Below are 25,696 nucleotides of genomic sequence, written 5' to 3' on the forward strand. Positions count from 1 at the left end.
TTGTTGGCTGCCTAAATGTCTTTTTTTGAGAAGTGTCTTTTATATCCTTCGCCCACTCTTTGATGGGGTTGTTTGTTTTTTTTCTTGTAAATTTAAGTTCTTTGTAGATTCTGGATATTAGACCTTTGTCAGATGGATATATTGCAAAAATTTTCTCCCATTCTGTAGGTTGCCTGTTCACTCTGTAGGTTGCCCATAGTTTCTTTCGCTGTGCAGAAACTCTTTAGTTTAATTAGATTCCATTTATCATTTTGGCTTTTGTTGCAATTGCTTTTAGTATTTTAGTCATGAAGTCTTTGCCCATGCCTGTGTCCTGAATGGTATTGCCTAGGTTTTCTTCTAGGGTTTTTATGGTTTTAGGTTTTACATTTAAGTCTTTAATCCATCTTGAGTTAATTTTTGTATAAGGTGTAAGGAAGCGGTCCAGTTTCAGTTTTCTGCATATTGCTAGCCAGTTTTCCCAACACCATTTATTAAACAGGGAATCCTTTCCCTATTGATTGTTTTTGTCAGGTTTGTTTGAGATCAAATAGTTGTAGATATATGGTGTTATTTCTGGGTCCTCTGTTCTGTTCCATTGGTCTATATATCTGTTGTGGTACCAGTACCATGCTGTTTGGGTTACTGTAACCTTATAGTACAGTTTGAAGTCAGGTAGCGTGATGCCTCCAGCTTTGTTCTTTTTGCTTAGGATTGTCTTGACTGTACGGGCTCTTTTTTGGTTCCATATGAAATTTAAAGTAGTTTTCTTCCAATTCCGTAAAGAAAGTCAATGGTAGATTGATGGGAATAGCATTGAATCTATAAATTACTTTGGGCAGTATGGCCAATTTCATGATACTGATTCTTCCTATCCATGATCATGGGATGTTTTAAGATTTGTTTGTGTCCTCTCTTATTTCCTTGAGCAGTGGTTTGTAGTTCTCCTTGAAGAGGTCCTTCACGTCCCTTGAAAGTTGTATTCCTAGGTATTTTATTCTCTTTGTAGCAATTGTGAATGGGAGTTCACTCATGATTTGGCTCTCTGCTTGTCTATTATTGGTGTATAGGATGACCCATTTTTTAATGGGTAAGTTTTTCAAGTAAACTTTAACAACAAATCTTTGCATTTAACTGTTGCCTTTTTAACAGAAAAGTTTCTAAGGCATACTATATAAATTCACATCCTCTCATATGTAATTACATTTTTAACCTTTTAGTGCTGAGAACTATCATTAGGATAATCAAGTATTGCACAATGCTGTAGATGAGGATGCTGTGGAAAATTGGAAGTTTGACAATTTTTTGCCTATGTTCCTGATGTCAGTTTGTTTTTGGGATCATTTGCTTCTTTTGCATAAAAATTTTCTTCCTTCCTTGAATGGAGACATGCATGTGCACACACATATGTAAACATATGTGTGCTGTGCCTGTAGTGTGGAGTCACCGAGGCCATGCAGGTGGCTGTTTGCCTTCTTCAACTGTAAGCCTTTCCACCTTCTGCCTCCACTACCCTGGTCCACTCTGCCTTCAGGCATCACTGTTTGCTGGCCTGTGAACCCTGTCTTCAGCATCATTGCTGGTGCCCTCCTTTGGCTGTTACTTTTCCATTTTTCTTGATTCTTCTCCCCACCTCCCTTTCTCCACCCTCTTCACTCCTATTCCCAACACACATGCAATACACTGAATTATTGTGGGTCCCTTAATTGACCTTTTAGAGTCATTGCTAACTTGTCATAATTCTTACCTGCAGGTCAGCCAGACAGTCAGAGCATGGCATTAAGACTTCCACAGGAGTCAGTCTTTTGTTATTGCCTAGATTTTGTTTCACCACATAGATAATTATTTTCTTTATTTTCATCTTCAGCAATATTTTAGATGTGTGCTTTTTTCATTGTGCTTTTGCAGTTTCTAATTATGTTTTTATCTGCATGTATAAACATAATGAAAGTTAAGACTGTCTCTTTGCTCATGTTTCTTGAACTTGGCTGTATCAGAAATCTATTCGTTAAATAACTGAGGCCTTACTTTATATAAGTTATTGATTCTGCAAATAAACAAATACCTTTCTTAACTCTTCAAATAAAATACGTATATATTATTTTCAGGGTTATTGCAATTCATGAGAAATTATCTAATCTTGCTCAAATAGCTGAAATATCATTGCCTGCAGCTCCTGAAATTACCTCAAATGAAAATATATATGAAATGGAAGTGGAAGAGGAATCAGTTGATAATGAAATGGAAGTAAGTTGTTAAATAGTGGAAAATGACATTGCTGTAGATTACCTTTTACATCCTCAAAGCAGAACTGTGTGACAGGACTTGAACTCTGTGATTCTTCTGCCTCTAGTTTATTCAGAGTATGAGACATGACTCAACTTTTTGACACATATGTAGTGTGTCTTCTGAAGGTCTGAGGGTCTTCTAAGCATATGAATTACAAGAATTTGATGGTGAATGAACACAAACCAATCCAGATTAATCGTTCTGCTATAACTGTGAATCCTAATAAATAATGCTTTGTGACTTTGCAATATTACTTTTATCTTTTTTCACTCTAAATCTATGAAACACTTTTATTACCCAAATAATATGTGAAGGAAAACTAGAAAATATAGATAAGCATATTTTTTTCAGAATTTTTATATGTATATATATTTTTCTAACAAAAAAGGCTGTTATCCACATAGTATGCTATTAAGTCTGATCACAAAGCTGAGTTGTTTTTCTGATGACCAATGTTTGTGTTTTGGAGGAGATGGGGGTTTTCTGTCCCGTCCTGAGTTCTGAGTTGTCCTGGGGCACAGGAGACAGTTATATGGAGACCAAAATGTCAGCATCATTACTGATAAAGCTGATTGGTGAACTTGGCTTTAGATGTGTGGCCAAATGAGCACATTAATATTTTACCCCTGAATTAGCCAGACTTGCCCACCTAGTCATGTAGTCATCTGGCACACCTGTGTCACCACAGGGTTTCCCTATTTCTCTTCTGCCCCACTCAAGTTTACTGCATGGAGAGCAGAGAATAATAGTTCTGCAGGTAGGGTGTCTCCAAAAAGTATAAACAAAGATAGCCCAGAAGGAGCTGAGCCTAGCATGCTCTGTTGCTTTTCCCAAACTCACTGATAAGTCACTCTACTCTTTTGTGGGTAAATCCAAAAGAAGCTGGAAGTGTCTTGCCTTCTTTGGGAGAAATATGGAAATTCCTTACCCTTTATGGAAATGAGAAGGGTTGGTAATATATGCTCTCCCCTAATTACCTGTTCTTTAAATTACCATTTGTACCTTAATTTCTTGAGAAATATATTCTGTACTTATTGTAGCTGTTTAAAAGATAGATCTAAAAGGCTTAAAATGAAAAAAAGCAATCTGCTGCCCAACCTCTGCTCACTCCACAATTCTGCTCTGCAGAGGCAACCACTTTCCACTTTTAGCTGCTGCTTTTGTTATTTGCTTTCACATCTACAAATAATATTCAGTATCAGTCATGAAAGATGGGGTAACAAAAAGCCTCCAAATCTGAGTGAGTCAGCTGGGGACCTGCTTCATGTCTCCTCATGCCAGCATCAAGGTGGGTGGCACATTCATCATGAAACATCACCAGTCACTGTGGCAGGAGGGAAAGAAGGGGCACATTACACACTGGCTCATAAAACTTCCATCATATCACTTCCACTAACAATTAGTTCATTAGCCAAATAATTTATATGCTGTACCAACAATTGTGCCACCAGTTTGGAAGACAGAAAGCCAGACAAAATGAAGAATCATGCTGAAAGCCAGAAATTATTGTCTATTTCTGGAGGTATCAATTTTAGACAATATGTATTGAATCCCTGTCTGATATATATGGATTTAGCTCACTTATACTTCTCCCCAACTTCTTTTCCCTTCCCTTCTATATATTGTTACATCACAAAATTTAATTAAATCAATATTCAGTGTTATGACCCTGTAAATGATGTTCACAACTGAGTCAAGTAGTGTACTATAGTTATTTTCCTTTCTTTTGTGTTTGAATTTTTCTTGACTTGTCTTTTATTCTTAATGTTTTCTCAGTCATTATATCAGAACTTTCATATGTTCATCTATAGATTTTTTACTCAAGTATTCATACTTATCAAATAATGTCTCAAACTCATTTTCCTCTGAAGCCTCCCACCCAGTTGAAGACTGAATGCTTTCATGCCTGCTGCATAGCCCTGCTTCTGGGCCCTCCTTGTGACACTTTTTGGGTTGAGTTCCCAGCTACTTGGGTCCCGGTCTCACTTTTCCACAACTCTTGCCTACAAAACAAAGTTTATTCATCATTTCTTCATTCAACATCTTTTGAATGCCTCCTACTTGCCATGGTGTGGGAATCGGGGATGAGCAAGACACAGAGAGAGCCCTTAGGAGCTTTATGGTCTAGTGAGAGCAATGGGAGAGGCAGACTCTTGCCTCACTCTGCTGATATCAGAGCAGAGAAAGTACTTAATTCTACCCATCTCTCCTGCCTTTAGGATCTTCTCTTTATTTTTGGTCTAGTATATCTTTTTTACTTAAATCATTTTCTGCTAGGAATATTTAATTGGGTGTCAATAACAAAACATTTTTAATTCTGAAAGAATATTATTGGTTTGGCTTTGTTTTCTTATTTACCTCATCTATACACTTTTATTATGTGAAAGTGTAAAAATCAGCAACTTTCCTGATTTTTAGAAGATACTTGTTGGCATTTTTAGTCTGAATTCATCAGTAGAGTGAATGAATGCATTTTTCATTACTGTAAAAACAGCAAGCCTAACCATAAGAGAATCTACTGTGCAATCACAGTTAGCCTTTGCAAAATGCCACTTTTCAGCATTTATGTTTTCTGTGCTCTGTGCCTGGGTATATCATGGAGCAGATGTCTTAGAATTTTGGTTGCACATCCTTTTCAGTGTCCTCAAATGTTGCAATATGAATTATGATGCTTAATGATGTACTGAGTGCTTATAATCCCTCAATATATCAGATAGCTCAAACTATCTCAAACTTGGTAGGTTTTATAGCTATAGCTGTAGATACAGACTTATTTTATAAAGTGCGTGATTGCCCTTTCATGTCTATTTCCAAAAAGAATTCAGCTCTCTATTTTTATTCTTCTTTGGTAGAATACCTACAATGACAGTTTTTAAGCCACATACCAAATTTACCATATTGCTGTTTTTGAGTCATAGTCTAGAATATTCTTTGCTGAAATCGTCCCTAAATTCACTACTATATAGTTCATGTATGGAAAATTATTGTTTTCCTCTGAACCCGTTTTCAGCTTAGATTGTCTGAGGCAGGAGAGTGAGCATCTGTTAGAGTAAGGATTGTAGATTGTGCCCTCTGCCGCTCAACTTTACTACTGAAGGTCTGTCTCTTAGCTTTTCCTGGAGCTAATTTTCCTCTCAACTCCAAAATGATCTTTACATTCAAATCCTGCTCTGAGATGGAGAGACGGGCTCTTTGGGTGGACTGAGAGTCACCAAAACATCCTTGGTGGGCAGATGTAGATATCGAATTCATCACAACTAACCCAGCATCTGAGCCAAGAGGTTGACTATAAATATGAACAAATAGGAAATAAATGAGGTCGAGGGTATGATGGTGTCTGAAGAGAAGTGGAGGGAGGAATCTGGAGGGCCTACCTTGCCTTAACAAAGGCTTATGGTTTGCTTTCCTGTTCCAGCTGAAATGGTGGGCATGCATAGGTCAACCCTCAAGTAGAACAAACTCTTTTCACTCTTGATGTTCTTCCTTGTGTTTTTGAATTTGTTTTATTCTCCGACCTAGAAAATGTTTCTTCAGCTTTAACGTGGGGTGTTTTAGATATTTTCTGGCTCTGTTAGTTCTATATACAGAAGAATGTCACCAGAAAGAAGGAACGCTAATATTCATTTAGGTGAATTGGCAAGCAAATTAGCTCACAGCGTTTGAAAGTTGAGAAATGAAATTACATATAAATTTTTCTTTTTTCCACAATACTAATGAGCACTTAATTTTTTTAAAAAAAGAAGCTCGATTCTGGGCTGTATCAAATAAATTCCATGGACTAAATCTGCTAGTTTGTTGTCATGACAACCTTCACACGGAGCTAATTAGAAGTTAACTAGGACACTTCTAAAGAGATTGATTCTGGTCTGGAATTGGACAGGATTTCATAGCCTCCATAATCTAATATATTTATTTCTATTACAGTGTAGATTGTTGGTGGGTTATTGAATATAAGGGTGCAGAAAATGTGTCTTTGATTGATATGGGGGGAAGGTAGTGAATCTTATTTTCCTACTCACTCCCTTTTATGGTTTTCCCCCAAAACCCTGGGGTCCAGAATAAGCCAAGAACTTCAGAACACATATATTAATTTAAGATGTATTGGGAGGACTACAGAACAGTTGTTCCAATCACTGTTGGCTTGAAAACCTGTGTGTCCTTTTTTCTAAAGTGAACAACACTGGCTCTGAATGGCTGAGTTACTTTAATCTGTCATTCATAGTTTACGGGAGTGTTCAGAGCCTGTCAGGTGTTCTAAAGTGTATGGAAGATGCAAACCACCCTGATTTTAAGATGCATACACCTTATTTGGAATGGTAGCATACTGATATGAAAAGTTTGAAATATGTTTGCCAAGTCACCTAAGGTTAGTTCAGCAAACATTTATGAAATGCCTGATTGTAAGACAATTAAAATTAATATATAGGCAGTATGTCCCAACTATTAAAGTACTGTGAGAACGCAGAGCAAGATACAATTGGAAATTGGCATCATTAACAAATTCTTTTTGAGGAACTATTATGTGCAAACTATTTCCAGGCTTGAGGAGGTGAGAATGTACATAAATCAATATAGCCAGGTCCCTGTCACAGAGGAGCTTAATCAATGTACGAATATGGCCATAGTTACCCAGATGTCATTCCTAATGAGCCCAGCCACCCAGTAGATCTGTCTTAAGAAAGTGTGGCAGTCAGTCTGACATCCAGAACCATGGAAAATAATCTAAATCTTTCCAGTCTCTTATAGGAACATCTCAGGGGGAATCCTTTAGAATACACAGAAAAGTTTCTGTTAAATCCTCTTTTCCCCAGCTATCTTGCTCTCACAGCTCTCTGGCATCCGTAGCAGGTCTCTAACATCTGTCTCATTTGGCTGAAACTCCTACACCTTTTCCTCCAACTTAGTCTATACAGAGATTTTTGTTTCTTTTCTCCTTCCCAGTCTGGCTCAGCAATTTATTATGTCATTCAACTTAGTACCTCTGGCTTCTTCCAGTTTTCCTATTTCCCCATTATCCTCATTCTGCACTGTATGGAAGGGTAGAGTTGTAGAATCCTTCCTTCTTGGCAGTGGGGTTATTGATGCAAACTCTTCTAACCGATTGTATTTAAAGTCTCATTTACATAGATCGTGTGTGTGTGTGTGTGTGTGTGTGTGTGTGTGTGTGTGTGTGTGTTGAGAGAGAAAGTTGAGCTAGACTTTGTGCTTGCTTAAATAGCTCAGCAGCATTTTCTAGCCCTTCTAGATGGAAATTAAGGCCATGTTTCCTTGCATACCCAAATATCCTATACTGTTTAGGCAATTAGCTGATTACTTGTCTCTTCCTCTCTCTTGACTGTGATTTGCTCAGAGGGTTTATTCATCATTATATCGCCAATATCTAGCCCAGTAACTGAACCTTAGTGCTTCCTTAATAGTTGTTTGTGAAACTTCTAGTTGGAGACCTGTGGAGAAAACTCATTCCAGACTGCAGGTACAGCAAGAGATGAGATATGAAGTCGTGGAACTGAATCTCATATTCAGGGAACAATAAGACATCAGTTGTGGCAGAAGTACAGGGTGAATGTAGTGGGAGATGATCGCGCAGGAAGACTGGGTGGAATTATGTGCCTCCTCTGCTCTGATCTCACCACCAAGTGCTATAAGAGACTGTCTCTCCAATTGCCCTCACTAGGCCATGAGCTCCTTATGTGATCTCTGTGTTTTTTTCATCTCCTATTCCTCTTTTGTGGCCTGTAGGAGGAATTTGATTGATGTTGAATGGATAAATGGTGAAAAAGATTTTGTTCTGTAAGAGAGGGCTGTGGGAAAGCAGGACTGGATCTTGGGGGCTAGGACAAGGTAGGGGCAGCACCTCACCTGGAAGAGCAGCTCATGATCCACCCTGTGATTTGCCAAGACAATCATGGTGGCATGTGAAGGAGAGATGAGGGAAGCAAGAGTTTGGAGGCTAGAAAGCAACTTAGGGAGTATTTCCCTCCCACACATATTATAGAAGGAGGAGAATGATGATTTCAACTAAATCTAAGAATTGGATTTAGTATCTTGGAGTCACCCAGAGGGCCACTGCTCATAGAAATAGCAGATACTCTTTTTAAGGGAGAAATGGCAAAGACTGAGCAAGGGTCATTCTGTGCCTCCCAGCCCCTCGCTAGCTGCAGCACACGTGCATCCAACCGCTTTCCGGCTGGGACTGGAGAGCTCCCTGCCTTCCCCTTCTTCATCTCTATGGTAGCAAGGTCGCACAAGGAACTCACAGCCCCAACCTCAAGTCAGCCAATTTCAGAACATGTGTATGCAGTTTACCTCAAGTAATGCCAGAGTAAAAGTATGTCATTGAAGCAAATTTCTGTTTGAAAATTTCTGTTTGCAAAATGTTGAGCTGAAGCAGGCAAAGGCGTTTTTCAGGTAGCATTGCTCTCTTCATCTGTGATGTGAATTGATTAACGACATGGACAGTGTCCATTTGTTTCATGGACAGTGTCCATTTTGTTTCATGGCTCTTGATGAAATCCTTACAGTAACCCATCATGCTGTTGAACTCTTTTATTTAGACTGAAAGCATACCTTACCTAAGCACTCAGTTGGAAATACAGATCCATAAGGGATATATAGGAGTGGATGTGTGTTCCTCTCTATCTGGCAAAGTGGACCAGGGGCCTGGCAAGATCAGCACAGGACACTGGTGTACCCTGACTAGTGCTGGGTAGTCTGCTTGCCCTCCATCACTTTTAGATCCACAGAAGCCAGCCCACTTCTAGACGTAATCACTTCCTACCCAAACTGTTTGAGTGGCATCCTAGCTGATTTCTCTGTCTCTTTCCAGTGCAGTTCACTGCTAAACTGTGGTCAAATTATCTTTTCAAAGCAATCTCTACCATTATGCCCTCAGACCAGTCCTGCTCTGTTCTCTATACAATAAAATCCAAATTCCTTACTTTCACATGACCTGTTAAAAATTTACCTCTCCGGTGAGAACTCTCACTGCCATGGTTCCTATACACACCTGCAATGAAGATCATATCACCATATCAGCAAATTCCTTGTGTTCCTTGAATGTCCCCTGCTCGTTGCTTGTGTATGACTCTCCCCACCCCACCGGCCCCACGATGCCCTGGTCCCCAGTCTCTACCAGTTGAAATTGCACTATTTTTTTCAAGGGTTAGTTCCTATGACCCTTACTCCAGGAAGTCTTCCATGTTTATAGTACTAAGAATTATTCTCTTCCACATCTAGAATCCTAGACCCTGTCATAACTGCCTGTGTTCTGAGCACATTCTGCTTGGTATTTTATTTAGTTATATATGAATCTGTTTTTCTGAGTAATTATAAATATTTGGAGGAGAAGGTCTGTTTCTTCATCTTTGTGTTCCACAGCACCTAATATAATGCCTTGAATATGTCTGTTAAATTGAATTGAATTATCTATGGTTTTAGAACCCTGAAATTTGGCCTTTTCCTTGTTTTTGCATTTGTTTAAACTTAGATATAATGGAGTTTTGGGGTTTTGAGTTCAGGTGTTGTTTGCTTTTTTATTTCAAGTTTTTACCAGTATTGCTCAGTTATTTAAAAATTAATGTACTTTTATCATTTTAGTATTCTAAATGCTGGTAAATGTGTATATATATTATATATATGTGTGTATTATATATAATATATTATCAGAAAGCAAATTTTTGCTTCCTTCAGTCAGACACTGGCAACATTGTGAAGTAGGCATAGTTAATCCCTGACAATCATGTAGTTATGACTTCTTCAGTTGTAAGTGAGGAAAAAACTACTCACACTAACTCAAGTCAATTAGGTTTGGTAGGTAGGTAGTGTTTGTCAGGATGAGTTGAGTATGGTCATGCATAGACAAAGACTGGAACCTGAAACAGTGGCCTCACAGAAATTTGAACTGGTGGATCAGGAGCCAAGACTGTGCTCAGTGCTGCAGGGGGCGTGAGTTCTCACTCATCTCCATTTTCTCCTCTGTCCTCTCCCACATTGGCCTAATGGCTGCCTTCTCCAACCCTGCACCTGGACCTTTCAGTTCATGCTGTCAATACTGACTGTGTGTCTCTCATGTTGTTCTTCCTTACATGAAATCATATGATAGGGAATCTGATGGATTCAAACTGTCTATGGGTAGGTCCCTTGTGGATTGGGTGTCCACACGTGAACATGGCTGCAGCAGGGTTGTGGGCAGTGTCATCATGCTGTTGACTCTCTTCCTTTTTCATTTGCTCTTCCCCTGTCTTCCGTAATCCCCAGTCATTCTTTGCTGCAAACCCTTTCAGGCATCTGAAACTCTTTATTCCAGGGCTCTCTTCTCAGAAGAAAAGTAATTTTTCAAAACCTTATTTAGAAAAATAATTATTTTCAAAATCTTATTTTGTACAATTAGATACAATTCAAACAAGCCTAATTACTTAAGGGGTTATGACTTCTGAGCCCTCTGTCTTATCCTGGAAACAAAGGTTAGGTGATGATCAAGAAAAGACAAATGAAATAGTTTATAATTAAATAGGTAATATTTAGGTTTCTAATAATATCAACCTCACTGTATTACTATCTTCTTATTTCTAGGACATGATTATTCAATGTTGCTCTGAAATAGCATCTCTGTTTTTGAATGATAAAGAGCCAACACCTCTATCTGAGGTATGTATTTCTCCTTTTAAATTGTGTCAAATTCACTCACAATTATTATTGCTATGGAAAAGGAAATATAGAAAACATCTAATTGTAAGTATCAAGAGCCTAACCCTCCTTATTAATGAGAAAAAGTGATAAACATGAGTTTACAATAGCACGTTATTTAGGTTAAAATATTCTGTATTCAAAAAACATTTAACTAATACAAAAAACTATAAACAGGATAATTTTTAAAATCACCTCAAATCTACCATTCACAGAATAACCCCTATTAACATTTAGAGTATATCTAGAATTTTCCTTATGTACAGATAAACTTTAGAATTTTTATATCGATGGTATCATGCTTTACATGCATTGTGTCACTTGCTTTTTTCATCAAATAATTTTGTGGATAAATTTTTATGTGAAAAGTCTACTTTGTCGTATTTAATGCCTGCATAATGGTTTCTTTTATGTATTTGTTGTGTCAGGTACCATTTACATAGCTAGATCTTTATTGATGGGTCCTGTAGTTGATTGATCCTGTACATACATATTTCATTCTTCTGTATTACCTCTTCAGAGTTAATTCTTAGGGATTGGATTTGGAGTGAAAAAGTATATGTACATTTTTATTATAAAATATATATAATACAAATTTAAAGTTTTAACCATTCTAAGTATACAGTTCAGTGGCCTTAAGTATATTCACAATGTCGTGCAACTGTCACCACTATCTGTCACTGTCCAGAACTTTTTCATCCTTCCAAATAGAAACTTTATATCCATGAAACAATAACTCCTCAATTCCTCCTCCCCCACCACCCCAGCTCCTGGTAACCTCTATTCTACTTTCTGTCTCTATGAATTTGTCTGTCCTAGATACCTCATATTAGAATCATACAATATTTGTCCTTTAGTGTCTGGCTTATTTCACTTAGCATAATGTTTTCAAAGTTATCCGTGTCGTAACATGTCCTACTATTTTATTCCTTCTTAAGATTGACTAATATTCCGTTGTATGTATATACCACTTTTCTTCATGGATTTACCTGTTAATGAACATTTGGGTTGTTTCCACTTATGGCTATTGTAAGTAATATTGCTATGAACATTAGTGTACAAATCTGAAGCCTTGATTTCAGATCTTTAGTGCATATACCTAGGAGTGTAATTGCTGAATCATATGGTAATTCTATGTTTAACCTTTCAAAGCACTTCCAAATAGTTTTCCTAAGCAGCTGCACAATTTTATACTACCACCAACAATGCATAGAGGTTCTAATTTCTCTGCATTCTTTCCAACACTTTTTATTTTCTGGTTTGTGTGTGTGTGTGTGTGTGTGTGTGTGTGTGTGTGTGTAATAGTAGTCATCCTAGTGGATGTGAAGTGGTATCTTATTGTGATTTTGATTTGTATTTCCTTAATGACTAATAATGTTGAGCATCTTTTCATGGGCTTATTGACCATTTGTGTGTCTTCTTTAGATAAATATCTCTTCAATTATTCACCCCTTTTAAAATTGGTATATACATTTTGATGTATTACAGCAAATTAATCCTCCAGAAATGTTGCACCAACATTTCTCTCCTGTCAATAGTAGATGAGAAGACCATTTACCCACATATTCATCTCTACTAGTTTTCTGGGTTTGTTTTTGGATTTTTGTTTTTCTTGAGACAGCGTCTTGCTCTGTCACCCAGGCTGGAGGGCAGTGGTGCGATCTTGGCTCACTGCAACCTCCACCTGCCTGGTTCAAGTGATTCTCCTGTCTCAGCCTCTTGAGTAGCTGGGACTGTAGGCAAGCACCCCACACCTGGCTAATTTTTGTATATATATATTTATTTTTTTTAGTAGTGATAGGGTTTCACCATGTTGACTAGGCTGGTCTTGAACTTCTGACCTCAAGTGATCCGTCAGCCTTGGTTTCCCAAAGTACTGGGATTACAGGTGTAAGCTGCTGTGCCCAGCCCATCTACACTAGTTTTCCTCCTCCTCTTCTAATGGTTGAAAGCGTGACAAATGAAAAATAGTATGTCATTATTGTATTTTTTTGGTTAATAGTTCTTATGTTGGTTGGCATTCGTGTTTCTCCTTTAGCAAAATGGTATTTATTCATTTACTCAGTTGACAGATGTTTAGAATGAACTACCTCTGTGTCAGTAACTCCTTTCTGTGCACTGAAGAGCTAGCTGTGAACCAGCAACAAAGATTCCACTCTCCTAGAGCTACTATTTTCGTGGCAGGAAATAGACAGTAAACAAATCAATAAACGAGATAATTTTAGATTTTGTTAAGTGCTATGCAGGAAGAAAACAGAGTGATATGTTAGAGTAGGGGTCAGCAAACTATAGCCTATGAGCTGTATCTGGTGACTCCCTGTTTTATAAATAAAGTTTTATTGGACACAGCCTTGTTCATTCATTTACTTATGATCTATAGTTGCTTTCACATTACAAAAGCAGAGTTGGGTAATTCTGGCAGAGACTGTATAGCCTACAAAGCCTAACTTATTTATTATCTCACCCTTTACAGAAAAGGTTTGCTGGTCCCTGTGACAGAGAGTGACAGGGAATGGAGTCACAGTTTATATAGGGTGGTTAGGGAAGACTGAAGACTTCTCTGAGGAGGTGACATTTGAAGTAAGACCTGAAATATTATACTGTATTTTTTCCCATTAGCTCATTAGCTTCCTGGGGGCAGAGGTGATGCTATCTTCATCTTTTGAGTTCTTACAGTGCCTTGTACACCACATCTCTTGGTCATTGGTTCTTGAATTGAATTGAATTTCCTTTCATTTTGAACATCTGAAATTTAATCTTTGCTTCACTTATTCATTTGGCCATTTATGTCCTTTCCCACTTTTTAAACAGGGAACTTAATTGTTTATTATGGAAATGTATAGACTTACTGTGGTAGACCACTGATAATAAAATCAAGCTTAAGTCTAATTTTGGATAAATTGCAGTTAAAAATAGGTCTCTTCTTGAATTGTAACTCCCACAATTCCCATGTTTCATGAGAGGAACCCAGTGGGAGGTAATTGAATCACAGGGGTGGTTCTTTCCCGTGCTGTTCTCCTGATGGTGAATAAGTCTCATGAGATCTGATGGTTTTAAAAATGGGAGTTTCCCTGCACGAGCTCTCTCTCTTTGCCTGCTGTCATCCATGTAAGACATGACTTGCTCCTCCTTGCCTTCCACTATGATTGAGAGGCCTCCCAGCCACATGAAACTATAAGTTATTTAAAGCTTTTTCTTTTGTTAAAAAAATATAGGTTATAAAGAATAATTTGTTATAATAAAATATATGATTTATAATGTCAATGGACCTTGGTTTCTGACAGGTCTAGGTTGGAATCTCAGCCTTGAGTCTTGTTAATTCTGTGAACTTGGGTACGTTATTTAACTTCTCTAAGCCTCAGTTTTCTCATATGTAAAAAAGTACAGATTCCAACCTCTCATAGTTGTTGTGAAGATTAAAGTAGATAATATATTTTCAGAATTTGTCATAAGGCCTAGTAAAAATAATTGTTTAGGAAATATTAGCTGTATAATAATAATCATCATCATTATTATCATCATCCCCACTATGGTTTTACCCTCCATGTGTGAATTCTTCATCCCCTAGTCAACTAGTTTTAAGAACAATTTTAGAATCCAAGTTTGTTTTGAAATATTTATAGAAAAGGAGAGGACAAATGTGAAAGGTACTATTTTCTTTGCCTGTAATTTGGATTATTGTTGAATCCTGTAAGAATTAGGTCTGTGTGCAGGATCCCAACATGAGATCCCAGCGGTGAAAGAGCTGCCCATCCAAGATGGAAGATGGCTTCCAGCTAACTTCCACTGAAAACAAGACTCACCAACAGTGCTGGGATGGTAAATGGTTAGGCAAATGAAATTACACGCCTTCGTGAAGCTGTTTTTGTCACTAGCAGGAGCTCTTGCTGTGCAATTTGGTTCCTTACTGAACATACCTATTGCAAATTACCTTTGCCTATGTTAACTCTTCCTAATTAAAATAAATATTGACATGCACGGCCTGTGACAAAAAGAAACTGAGAATAGCAAAAAGATGAAGGAAGGGAACAAATGCCCCATGCTCTCCTTGTTAGTGATTAATCATGGAATGTCAATAACCATTACATATGATTTCTGGTAAGGCAGCAATAAAAAGCATTTTTAATTGCCTGTGTAGGTTCCAATTGTTGCAGTTTCTAAGTTGTCAGGTAGGATTCAAACATGACACTAAAAATATTCTTGTTCTCATGGTGACTGACCATGGAATGGGCTAAGTTCTTTAACAGAATCTCCTATCTGTCGGTAATTATTGACCACCAGCTGCATATAGAACACTGGTATAGATACTTTTGTGGCTGCAAAAGAGGTGTAGATTAAGGTTCCTGTAGTTAGCAAAATGAAATAGTTTCATATTGTTCCCATGATACAGATAAATTTGCCTAATCAGTTACACACACATACGTGTGTGTGTGTGTGTGTGTGTGTGTGTGTGAGATTTGAACGAACTGGATTCATACAGAATCAGTATGGAGAGGAGGTGCCTAGGAGCAGATCATGATTTGAAAGTGGAAAAGGTTATCCTAGGTCAAGATATCAGATATATTATATAAGGAGATTGCAAAGCAGTTTTTCTTGGCTGCTTGAGTTTGGTAGAATTTTCTTTTTTAATTCAAGATTTTTTGCCAGGCCTAGCATAGTGCGTGACAAACAATAATGATAATAGTCATGAAAATGCAAATATTTCTACAGCTAGTAATATTAATAGTTAATACTAAATACTTATTGAGCACATGGCATGTGCAGACATTATTTTAAATAAGTTAATATTTTAAATATTTAATATGACAAGAGCCGTATGACGTTGGTTATCATTATTATCCTTGTTTTAGAGATGAGGAAACTGATGCATAGGAAAATTTAGCAGAATGTACAAGGTCTCGCAGCTTGATAAAAGTAGAAGGCAGGAGTCAAATATGGGTCTGCTTAACTCTATACTTCTAACTAGACTACACTCAGTAGATGTTTTACTAGAATAGTAGGAGAAGACACTGCAGGGAATTGAGGAATAAATAAGGGGTGAGAAAGTAGGGGTGAGAAAGTGAAGGTTGAAAGTGTAGATTAGTCTTTAAGAAGATTTGAGAGGGTAAGAAAACAGCTTGAGAGAGACACAGTCATGGGAGGGTGTTAGGATAGTAGCAGTCAAGGGAGGCTGTTAGTGTTACAGATCTTTGGGGTATCGCTTTTCCGGCCTGAAACCTTTGGCCAATGGTGCCTTTGCCTGAGTTTTGCTTGGGCCCACTGGGCTTGCTCTGTCCAATAGCAGGCTGCGCTTGGCTCATGCTACTGACCTGGATCCCATGCCTGCCAAGGGCAAGTGAGGTGTGGAGCAGCAAGGAGCGTTTGAGCAAGCATGGGGTCTGGCCACTGTGCAGTCAGACATGCTGGCTGCTGCAGTGTGGCGGGCAGCTCTAGGTGCTGGATGGGCACCAGCTTTTTGCAAGGCTGCAGCTGGACCAGGCACACCAGAAGCAGCTTCGTTGGTTGTCAGTGGGGAAAAAAGTGGTGTCCAGAAGCCTGGAGATGCCAGGAACTGCAGGACCTCAAAGAGGAAGTAACAGCCTTGGCTTGGGGATCTCCCAGGCCTGGGCTCCCAGAAGGAACGCAGCTCTTCTCTTCTTCTTTTCTTCTGCAACATGGCAAGCAAAGGGCATGTTTCAGCCTTGTTTGTGTTACAGCTTTTTCAGCCCTGCCACTTGGCAGTCCTGAGTTCTTGTCCTATGACCAGGAAGAATGAGGTAGGCAGACAAGTGGAGGGTGAGCAAGATGAAGAGGAGGTTTATTGAGCAATGGAACAGCTCACAGGAGACCTACAGCAGGTGGCTCCTTTTTGCAGCCAGGGTGTCCCAATGAGTGTTCAGCTCCTAGCAGAGGGGAGACCCTGGAGTGGGAAGCTCTTCTCTGCAACCAGGTCATCATGTCGTCTCTGCAACTCTCAGCAGAGGGGAGGCTCTGGATTGGGTTGCTCCTCTCTGTAGGCAGGTTGGCCTGATGTTTGCAGCTCTTATCAGAGAATAGGCCCTGGAGTGGGTTACTCCTCTTTGCAGTGGGTAGTCCCAACGTCTCTGCAGGTCTCTGAAGCTCTCAGCAGAGAAGAGGTCCTAGATTGGGTAGCTTCTCTCTGCTGTTGGTCATCCTGATGTCTCCTGCTATCAGCAGAGAGGGTAGCTCCTCTCTGCACCTGGATGTCCTATCATCTACTCTGCCCTGGCTGAACCCTGGGCTTGTATGGGCCTCAGAGGGAAGGAAGCACATGCCAGTTGGTCCATAGGTGGCCATGGGCGGGCCCAGAAAAGGCACCACAAGTCCCCACTCTGGTGAATGGTACTGGCAACCCAGCCCCCAGCCTTCAGGCCCTCCCTGGCCTGAAAGTGGGACCTTGCCAGGGACCTGCCCCCTTTTGCCCAGGAACCTGTCTGCCTCCTGCTGCCATTCATTACATCCAGGCTTGGCCCTGACTTTGCTCTGTGATTGGAGCAGATGCCAACAGCAAGGAGAAGCCAGGCAGTGGGAGCAGGCACTTCCAAGACTGCCTGGGCCTCCAAGAGTGTAGGGATGCCTGAGTTTACAGCTGCAGTTTGGGCAGCTGCAGGTGTGCTAGGAGGGTGGAGGTTGGAGTGGGGATCCTGCCTGCTCCATGGAGTGAGAGGCCCAGGTCTACAGCCCTGGTTTGGGCAGCTGCAGCTATCCCTGAGAGTGTGGGGCTCCCACTGGCTCCATGGAATGTGCAGCCCCAGCCATGCCTCCCTGCTGCAGCTGGTGTGATGGCAGTGGTAGGCGATCTGGAGTGGTTGCTGCCATCATTAGGATAGGAGCAGTCATAAGGGAAAAGAATTAGGAGAGATAGAAATTACCTGTATAGGGGAGAGAAGGACAAATGATGGAACAGAGCCCTAAGTGACATGGTAGGGAACAGAAAGACAGCCACAGCACAAGTAGGATAGTTGACTAGAAGCAGAGGAAAAACATCTCTTTCTTTAGGTCTCTGAGTGGCAGATCAAGGTGGAAAAAGATGTAAGTTTGTAACAAAAGGGCAGGAGAAGCTGGGGAGTTCACCCAGTGGTTTTCAGTTTTTCAGTGAACTAGAGGCAAGTTTATCTACTGTTGGAGTCAGGCAATGGGCTGAGGGAATGGTCTTCAGAGAGATGAAGATCTTGAATCTCATAGTCATTGAGTGTAATGAGTGAGGAAGCTGATCCTGGGAAAATATAAGGATTGAGGGCCACATTGAAATGTAAAAGTCGTAAATTGGTTGGGGCATTAGGCTTCCTGGCTTTTGATATTTCTTTAACTACACTTAGCTTCCTCAGTGTAGGAATGGAGTTGAAAATGCCAGTAGAAGCATGTTGTTTTATTGGGCAGGTGCAAGAGGAAAGCAGAGGCACGTGGAGATAAGATTACTAGCAGGACAGTTGACAGTGTGCGAGAGGCTGAGGTGGAACGGAGCAGCTAAGAATCTGTGCTGTGATAAATAAAAAATGCCTGTCCTTTACTCTGAAAAACATCACTACAACGTAATATCTCCATTTTTTTCTCAAACTCCTGTTGAACATAAATTAATTTATGCAGTATGTTTTCTTTTTGAATTTAATCTAAACATCCTTAATAATGGTTAAATTCTACTGATTTACAGTACATTATCAAGTGCATTATTAATGTGCGTTCCATTTTATATGGTTGAATTTAGTACGTTTATGGTCTCTTATTTCCGATTTTTAAAATTATGTTTTTTGTGTTGTTTTGTTTTTTACAGACAAGATCTCACTTTGTCATCCAGGCTAGAGTGCAGTGGTGTGATTATAGCTCCCTTTAATTTTAAACTCCTAGGCTCAAGCAATTCTCCTGCTTCAGCCTTCCGAGTAGCTAGGACTATAGGCACATGCCACCATGCCCAGCTATTTTATTTTATGGCAATGGGGTCCCATCGTGTTGCCCAGGCTGGTCTCCAACTCTTGGTCTCAAGTGATCCTCCCACCTTGTTCCCCCAAAGCACTGGTATTACAGGTATGAGCCACTGTGCCAACCCAAAATTATAAATTTGATATGTTTATGATCAGATATTGATAACCACATGCTGGTTACTAAAATAATTACTATTCCAGTATGTTAACATACTTTATTTAGGCATTTGCACCTTTAATTTTATGTCTCGTATGTTGATTCTATCATGTGACTATCTGTATCTTATCACCCCCCATAACCTCTATGACTCCTGCCTGTCAGCTGCAGTGATTGCTCTGCAGTGCTAGCATCTTATCTGGTAGTGAGTTACCATGTAAAAATTAGTAATAACACATCCAGTCTATTTTAACCTAACTCAAACAGCTTTCTTTTCATCAGTTTCCTCTCCAGCCCATGGTTTATAACTTTGTACTTAATTGTTTTTATCAAAATAAATGTGTTATTATGATGTGCTTCCATATTTGTCTCCTGTACAAGTGCAGGTTGGGTCTTACACAATGAGATAGAGTCTTGCTATGTTTTATTCTCAGTGCTTTGCCCAGTGTTTAGTCTCCAACAAATGTTCAAAAAAATGTTTGTTAAATGAATGAATGACTCATGATACATCTTCTAGAGATAGCCCTGGGCTGCAGTTCTAGTCCTGCCATTAACAGTGATTTTGAGGCCATCGATTTCAGTTATTTGTACAGTAAACATATGTGAAGTGCCACCTTTGTACCAGCCATTGGGCTAGATACTGGCGTACAGGAGTAAAAGCCAGAGTTCCTGCTTTCAAGAGGGCCCACAGATTAGTGGGAAAGACAGACAATTATAGAAGCAATTACAGTACATGATTGGGAAAAGAGGCCTGAGAATTAAGCAGCACTCCATGGTTCTTCTAGCATTCTTTCACCATTTCTCTGCAGATGATACACTTCTGATATGTTTTTAGAAGGGTTCACTAGTTCCCTCTATGAAGTTAAGTTAGTGGGTGCTCTTATGGCCCATCATTACAAATTTTAATTGCTTTGGAAAATGATTGGAAAGTAGTAGAATATCCTTAGAAAGATACACACATGATCAGGGCATTTATGAAAGCATTTTCCTCTGATTAGGAAGACTTTTGGAAGACGAAGCAGAAAATAAGCCTTAGCTTTGGCAGTAGGCTCAGTGGTGAGGGTATAATTTATGGTTTTGCTCAGGGGATGAAGATAATGAGACAAATCCTAAAAGCCCTGGATGCAAAGACAAAGTAAGAGAGAAGTTAGAAAAAAAAAGTCAACTCAGTTTACAAGCTGCAGCTGAGTATAAGGCACTAGGCTGGACTCACTGGAGGAATCAGAGGTGGTGTATTAGTCCATTTTCATACAGCTATAAAGAACTGCCCAAGACTGGGTAATTTATAAAGAAAAAAGGTTTAATTGACTCACAGTTCCACATCGCTTGGGAGGCCTCAAGAAACTTACAATCATGGCAGAAGGGGAAGCAGTCATATCTTACATGTGGCAGGAGAGAGAAAAAAAAGTGAGGGGGGAAGAGCCCCTTTTAAAACCATGACATCTCATGAGAACTCACTCACTACCATGAGAATGGCATGAGGGAAACTGCCCCTATGATCCGATCACCTCCCACCAGGTTCCTCCCTCAACGCCTAGAGATTATGATTCAAGATGAGATTTGGGTGGGGACACAAAGCCTAATGATATCAGATGGGAAAGACAGAGTCCTTGACCCAAAAAGGCTGACAGTCTAGAAAGAAGGGATGTGGCTTGTGCTTACTTACAAAGACAATGGTTTTGTGTTTAAAATGGATGATTGTTTTGCACAAAGATGGGGAGAATGAGGTGGGCCAGGTGAAAAGACTTGCCCAAAGCCACACAGCTGGTAACTGTCATAGCCGAGTCGGGCAGACTCCAGAGCCTGTTGTTAACTGTTGTCAATATACTTAAGATAGCTCTGTTGAGCCTTTTCAGTCTGAGGATTCTTGCTTATTCAAATGGAGGGGCTAGATTAATAGTATGTCCCTGAGAGAGAGTTAGAATCAGGATTTCTGAAGCAATATGCATAGTGATTAGTGGACAGACTCTGGAGAGCCGAGTTGCCTGGCTCCAAATCCCACCTCAGCTCTATTTTCTAGTTGTATAATCTTAGGCAACTTGTTTAATCTCAATGCTTTGATTTCTCTGTTTGTAAAATAAGAATGAAAATAGTGCTTACTTTACAAGGTTGTTGTGTGGATTAAATGAGTTAATCCATGTAAAACTCTTAGAACAGTGCCTGCCACAATGTAAGCAAAATAGTTAGTTACTATTACTCTCATTGAAGAGCTATCTGATTTCACTTGGAATGAGACCCTTACAAGTAGATTTAATTCCCTAAGGAGTGGCTGTGGCAGAAGAACACCACCAAGTGTAGGAGGAAGCCCCTGAGTATACTCATGAAACAGGGCTAGAATAATGCAAGTGCAAGGAATGGCTGCATGCATCACTTTTAACCACGCATATTCCCACTCCCATCTGTCCCTGTTCCTTTTGTTATGTAACAAGACACCCCAAACTTAATGGCGTAAAACAACCACCATTTATTAGTTCAAGGATTCTGTGGGTTACTTATTGGGAAGGGCATAGTAGAGTAAGTTATTTCTGCTCCACAGTATCTGGGATATGAGATAGTTTGGCTGAGAAAACTAGAAAGCTGGGGATGATTCAACTGCTGGGGGCTGGAATTACTGAAGGCTCATTTAGTTTGGTGCTTGATGCTGGTTGTCAGCCATCAGCTGTTGGTTGTTGGCTGGGGGCTGAGAACAGACTTGGGCTGTGGTCTGGAACATAACTCGTGACCTCTCTCTGTGACTGGTTGGGCCTCCTCACAACGTGGTAGCAGAGTTTCAAGAGTGAGCCTCACAAGAGAACGAGGAAGATGCTCTATCACCATCCATGCCCTAGCCTTAAAATCACATAATGACTCTTCCTCAGTAGTGCAGAATCCACTCTGATTCAAGGTTGGACATAGATTCTACTCCTTCACCGGAGGGCTTGTAGTCAACTTTTAAGAAGGGAATGTGGTTTGCAAACTATTGTTGCAGCCATTTGGGAAAAATGCAATCTACCATGACATCCAAAAAAACTAGGTCTTTTCCTCCTCTGAGCAAGGGGGTCTTTTAGGAACCTGCTTAGGCAATTTTTGAGTGTGTTTAGACCCACAGGATAAACTAGATGGATTCTCAAAGCAACCTTTGAAATAATCTATGCAGTTTTTTCTGGGTGCTGGATGAGGTTTGCTTGCATGTACCCCTATTGATGTGGAAAAGCTTCCACTTCATTTTTTTCTAGCATGTAAAATCCTGGAGGATGGTGCTAGGCTATTTAATATCCATTGGCAAATTTCATTACATTACTGTATGACCCTCGGTTTCTTTGAAACAAGATTTCCCAAATGGTAGTAATGACAGTACTCTCTAAACTGTCATTTACAAGCTTCCACATATTCTGTAGTAGGTAATTAGTAAATATTTAAAAATTAATTATATTAATATACCTCCTTCGGTTAAGTTGAGAGCTACAGACTTTCTTTCTTTTTCTTTGTTTCTTTTTTTTTTTTGTATGAACCAAGACATGTCTGAATAAATTTTATGGGCATCTATAATTACATCTTTCTTCTGTGAGACATTATCATTCTGTCCTCAAGTGAAGAGTATCCTTTGTATGTAAGTTCATGAGACATCCACTTAATATTCTTATATTCTTTTGAAGACAATGCCAGATGACATCAATTCCACACACTTTTAAAACACAGCACTGACTTTGATTCCATCCACTTACTGTTCACTTCTAACTGTCAAATTTGGCTAAGGCAAAAAGAAAGACCTTAAGAAAAGGCCAGGCTATTAATGTGCTTTTCAAAATGCTAAGAAAAGGCTAAGCTGTTTATAGCATGTCCAAAACTCTCATCTCTCAGAGATTGGCCAGCAATGGTGTCAGGGTGAAATATGCTGTCCTTCATCAAGGAACCTGGAGCCTTTGTGTTATCTGTGCTCAAAGTAGCAGTTCCACTTTTGTTAGATGTGCAGTTTGGGGGTATAATACTTGGATATAATTTAAACTGAGATATCATGAAGAACCTGATACTGTGTGTTTACTGTGAACGTGATGAGAAGTATATGCACGCCTTGATAAACCAAGTCTGGTCTCATTCTGGATACAACTGCACTGCAGCCTCAAAGGCACACTTTCCTGAAGTTTAGTCATTTTGTGTACCTTCACAGCAGGTGAGAGACAGGGGAGTCATTAGCAAATCTGTTCATTGCTTTCTATTTTGCTGGAAATCAAGTTCAATGTTTAGTTTCCTTTCCTTCATTCAGGTTACCAAATAGTTTCACCTTGGCTGGAAAACTGGACCTTTACCAATGGAATTATATTTTCCTCTTAGGAGGATGTTTGATTTTTGCCTCATAGAGCTGAGTCAATTGGCAAAGCTTTGGAAAGTCTCCTGACAGATGTTTTTAAATTTAAATAAATAAAAAAGAAGCAGGCATGAATTTACCCATTTCCCTTGTTGACTTTGGGCATGAGCCATTTGAGATTTTTGCATCTATTCTACCTATATCTTAAGCTGCTAATGCCATTATGTCCTTTTCTCAACCACTTGTGGTAGCATAGTACGTTAGGAAGAGCACTCAGCACACGTTCTAATCCCAGTTTTGCCCTTGTGAACAAGTCAGTAGTCCTGAAAGACCTCAGGTCAACTAGATTCTGTTGAAAGTCTCTGAAGCAATGTATCTTGGTTGACAAAAACATAGTTTGAGTCTTGGTTCCGCCACCTATTGGTTGTGTGACCTTGGACAAGTTACTTCCCTATGCATCACTTTCTTATCTATAAATTGGTGAAAGCTGTTTCTCCCATAGGATTATGTTAGAAGCAATATTTAACACATTTAGTATAGCGCCAGTACAATGCCAGTGGTAAGCATTCAGTACATCGTGGTCATCTTTATTTTTCCAGCCTTAAAATAATGTGAAGTGAATCATTTGTTCATTTGACCTTTAACAACTCCCTTCATTAGTAACTCTTACTTAGCCTATCTAAATGTTTGTAAATTTCAAAGAGTAAATGACCATTTTGATATGTATCATCATTTTTTTGGTAAGTATTTGTGGCAGGTAACACATGTATCCTTGATATTATTTTTCAACCATCCTTTTAAAATTCAACTTTATTTTGAGATGATTGTAAAGAGTCACATGTAGTCACAAGAGATAATACAGTGACTGTGTATCCTTTACTCGGTTTCTTCCAATGGTAACATCTAGGAAAAGTGTTGCATATCACACCCGAATATTGACAGTGATACAATCAGGATACAGAACATTTCCATCACAGCAAGGATCCCCTCTGTTGTCTTTTAATAGTCCTGTCCCCTCCTTAACTCCTGGCAACCACCAATCTGTTCTCCATATTGGCAGTTTTGTCATTTCAAGAATGTTACATGAAAGGAATTGTACAGTATGTAACATTTTGAGATTGGCCTCTTTTCATTCAGCTAAATACTGTGGAAAGCCATTAAACTATTCTTTTGATGAACAAAAAGAAATTAAGAATATTATCACATTTTATTTTGGCAACAGAATTATCATGAGCCCGAAGTGCTTGATGCAGTACCTAGCACATAGTAAATAATGAATGTTCAGTGGCACTCAGCAAGGGTGCTTCTCTTCTGCCTACTACCCTTCCTCCGCTTCCTCTTCTCTCCTTCCTACTACTTTTTTCTTGCCCTTTACTTCTCTACATCGTCTTATTAATATTAACTTTCAAAGACTAATTGTTCAAGTCAGAAATACTAAAGTTAAACGAAATAATTTATGTGCAATTTCTTTGTAAGTTGTAGACTCTACCAGAGTTGCTATAAGATATTGCCAGTTGGTGTTGGCTGCCTTATAAGAAAAGTTTGCAGCTTCTGGTGGTGTATACTGATGTGAATAAAGAAGTCAGCATGAGCAGGATTTCTTTCCACTGGACACACAAGGTCTGTCCTCTGGTTTGCTACTGCAGTGGGAGCTGCTAACAAAGCCTGTCATGCTTTGATTCTAGGCAACAAAGTCCCAGGAACAAAATGCAAACTTTAGTTCATGTTCTTTATAAAGCCTTTGTTCTAAAACAGAACCTCCCTTTCCTAGTTGCTAGAAGTTAGGCCCAGTGAGCTCCTTCATAAAAAAACATCGAGAAATGCCAAGTATTGTAAGAACTCTGGCGTTTTCATTTCTGTATCCCAGGTCAAAAACCCACAGGCAGAGCCCACAGAGCCCTTCAGGAGGGAACCCAGTTATGAGACCAGTAATACCATTTCTTCCTATAACTTTGCTGCTGAGGATTCAAATCCCTGACCTTTAAATGGAACTAAACCTTTACTGTAATGGAATTTCCCCCTTTTCAGAAATACAGTGAGGATAGAACAAGCTTGCCAGGGCATAAGTTGTAGTTGGGATAGAGTAGGTTCTGCTGTGCTAACTAATAAGCACCAAATCTCAGTGGCAATAAAGGGTTGTTTCTTTCTCATGCAAAGTCTAGTGAGGGTTGGGTGACTCTCCTTCAACTTATAACTGTGCTGTCTGCACTGCACGACCTCTAAGGAAACCACTGCAGGAGAAAAGAGGGATAGAAGATTTTATAGGATATTTTTACATCGAGTGACCATACATCCCAGTTTGCCAGGCACAATCACAATTTACGTGTGTCAAGTTGGAGTTGTGATTCATAAGTACGTAAGTTCCTTTTACTCTGTAAAAAA

General features: G+C 39.4%; 1 protein-coding gene across 2 annotated transcripts in view; it reads left to right on the forward strand.

The window, feature by feature from the left end:
- The window catches only part of CFAP54 (cilia and flagella associated protein 54), a 380,731-nt gene that overhangs the window by 322,889 nt on the left and 32,146 nt on the right, over positions 1-25,696 (forward strand). For both annotated transcript variants that reach the window (XM_030939210.1, XM_030939211.1), the window contains 2 exons: positions 2,088-2,226; positions 10,840-10,914. In XM_030939210.1, coding sequence (XP_030795070.1) covers positions 2,088-2,226; positions 10,840-10,914 — 214 coding nt within the window. The remainder of the gene's footprint in view (positions 1-2,087; positions 2,227-10,839; positions 10,915-25,696) is intronic.

Source organism: Rhinopithecus roxellana, chromosome 10, assembly GCF_007565055.1.
Source record: "Rhinopithecus roxellana isolate Shanxi Qingling chromosome 10, ASM756505v1, whole genome shotgun sequence".
In the NCBI taxonomy this organism is placed as follows: Eukaryota; Metazoa; Chordata; class Mammalia; order Primates; family Cercopithecidae; genus Rhinopithecus; species Rhinopithecus roxellana.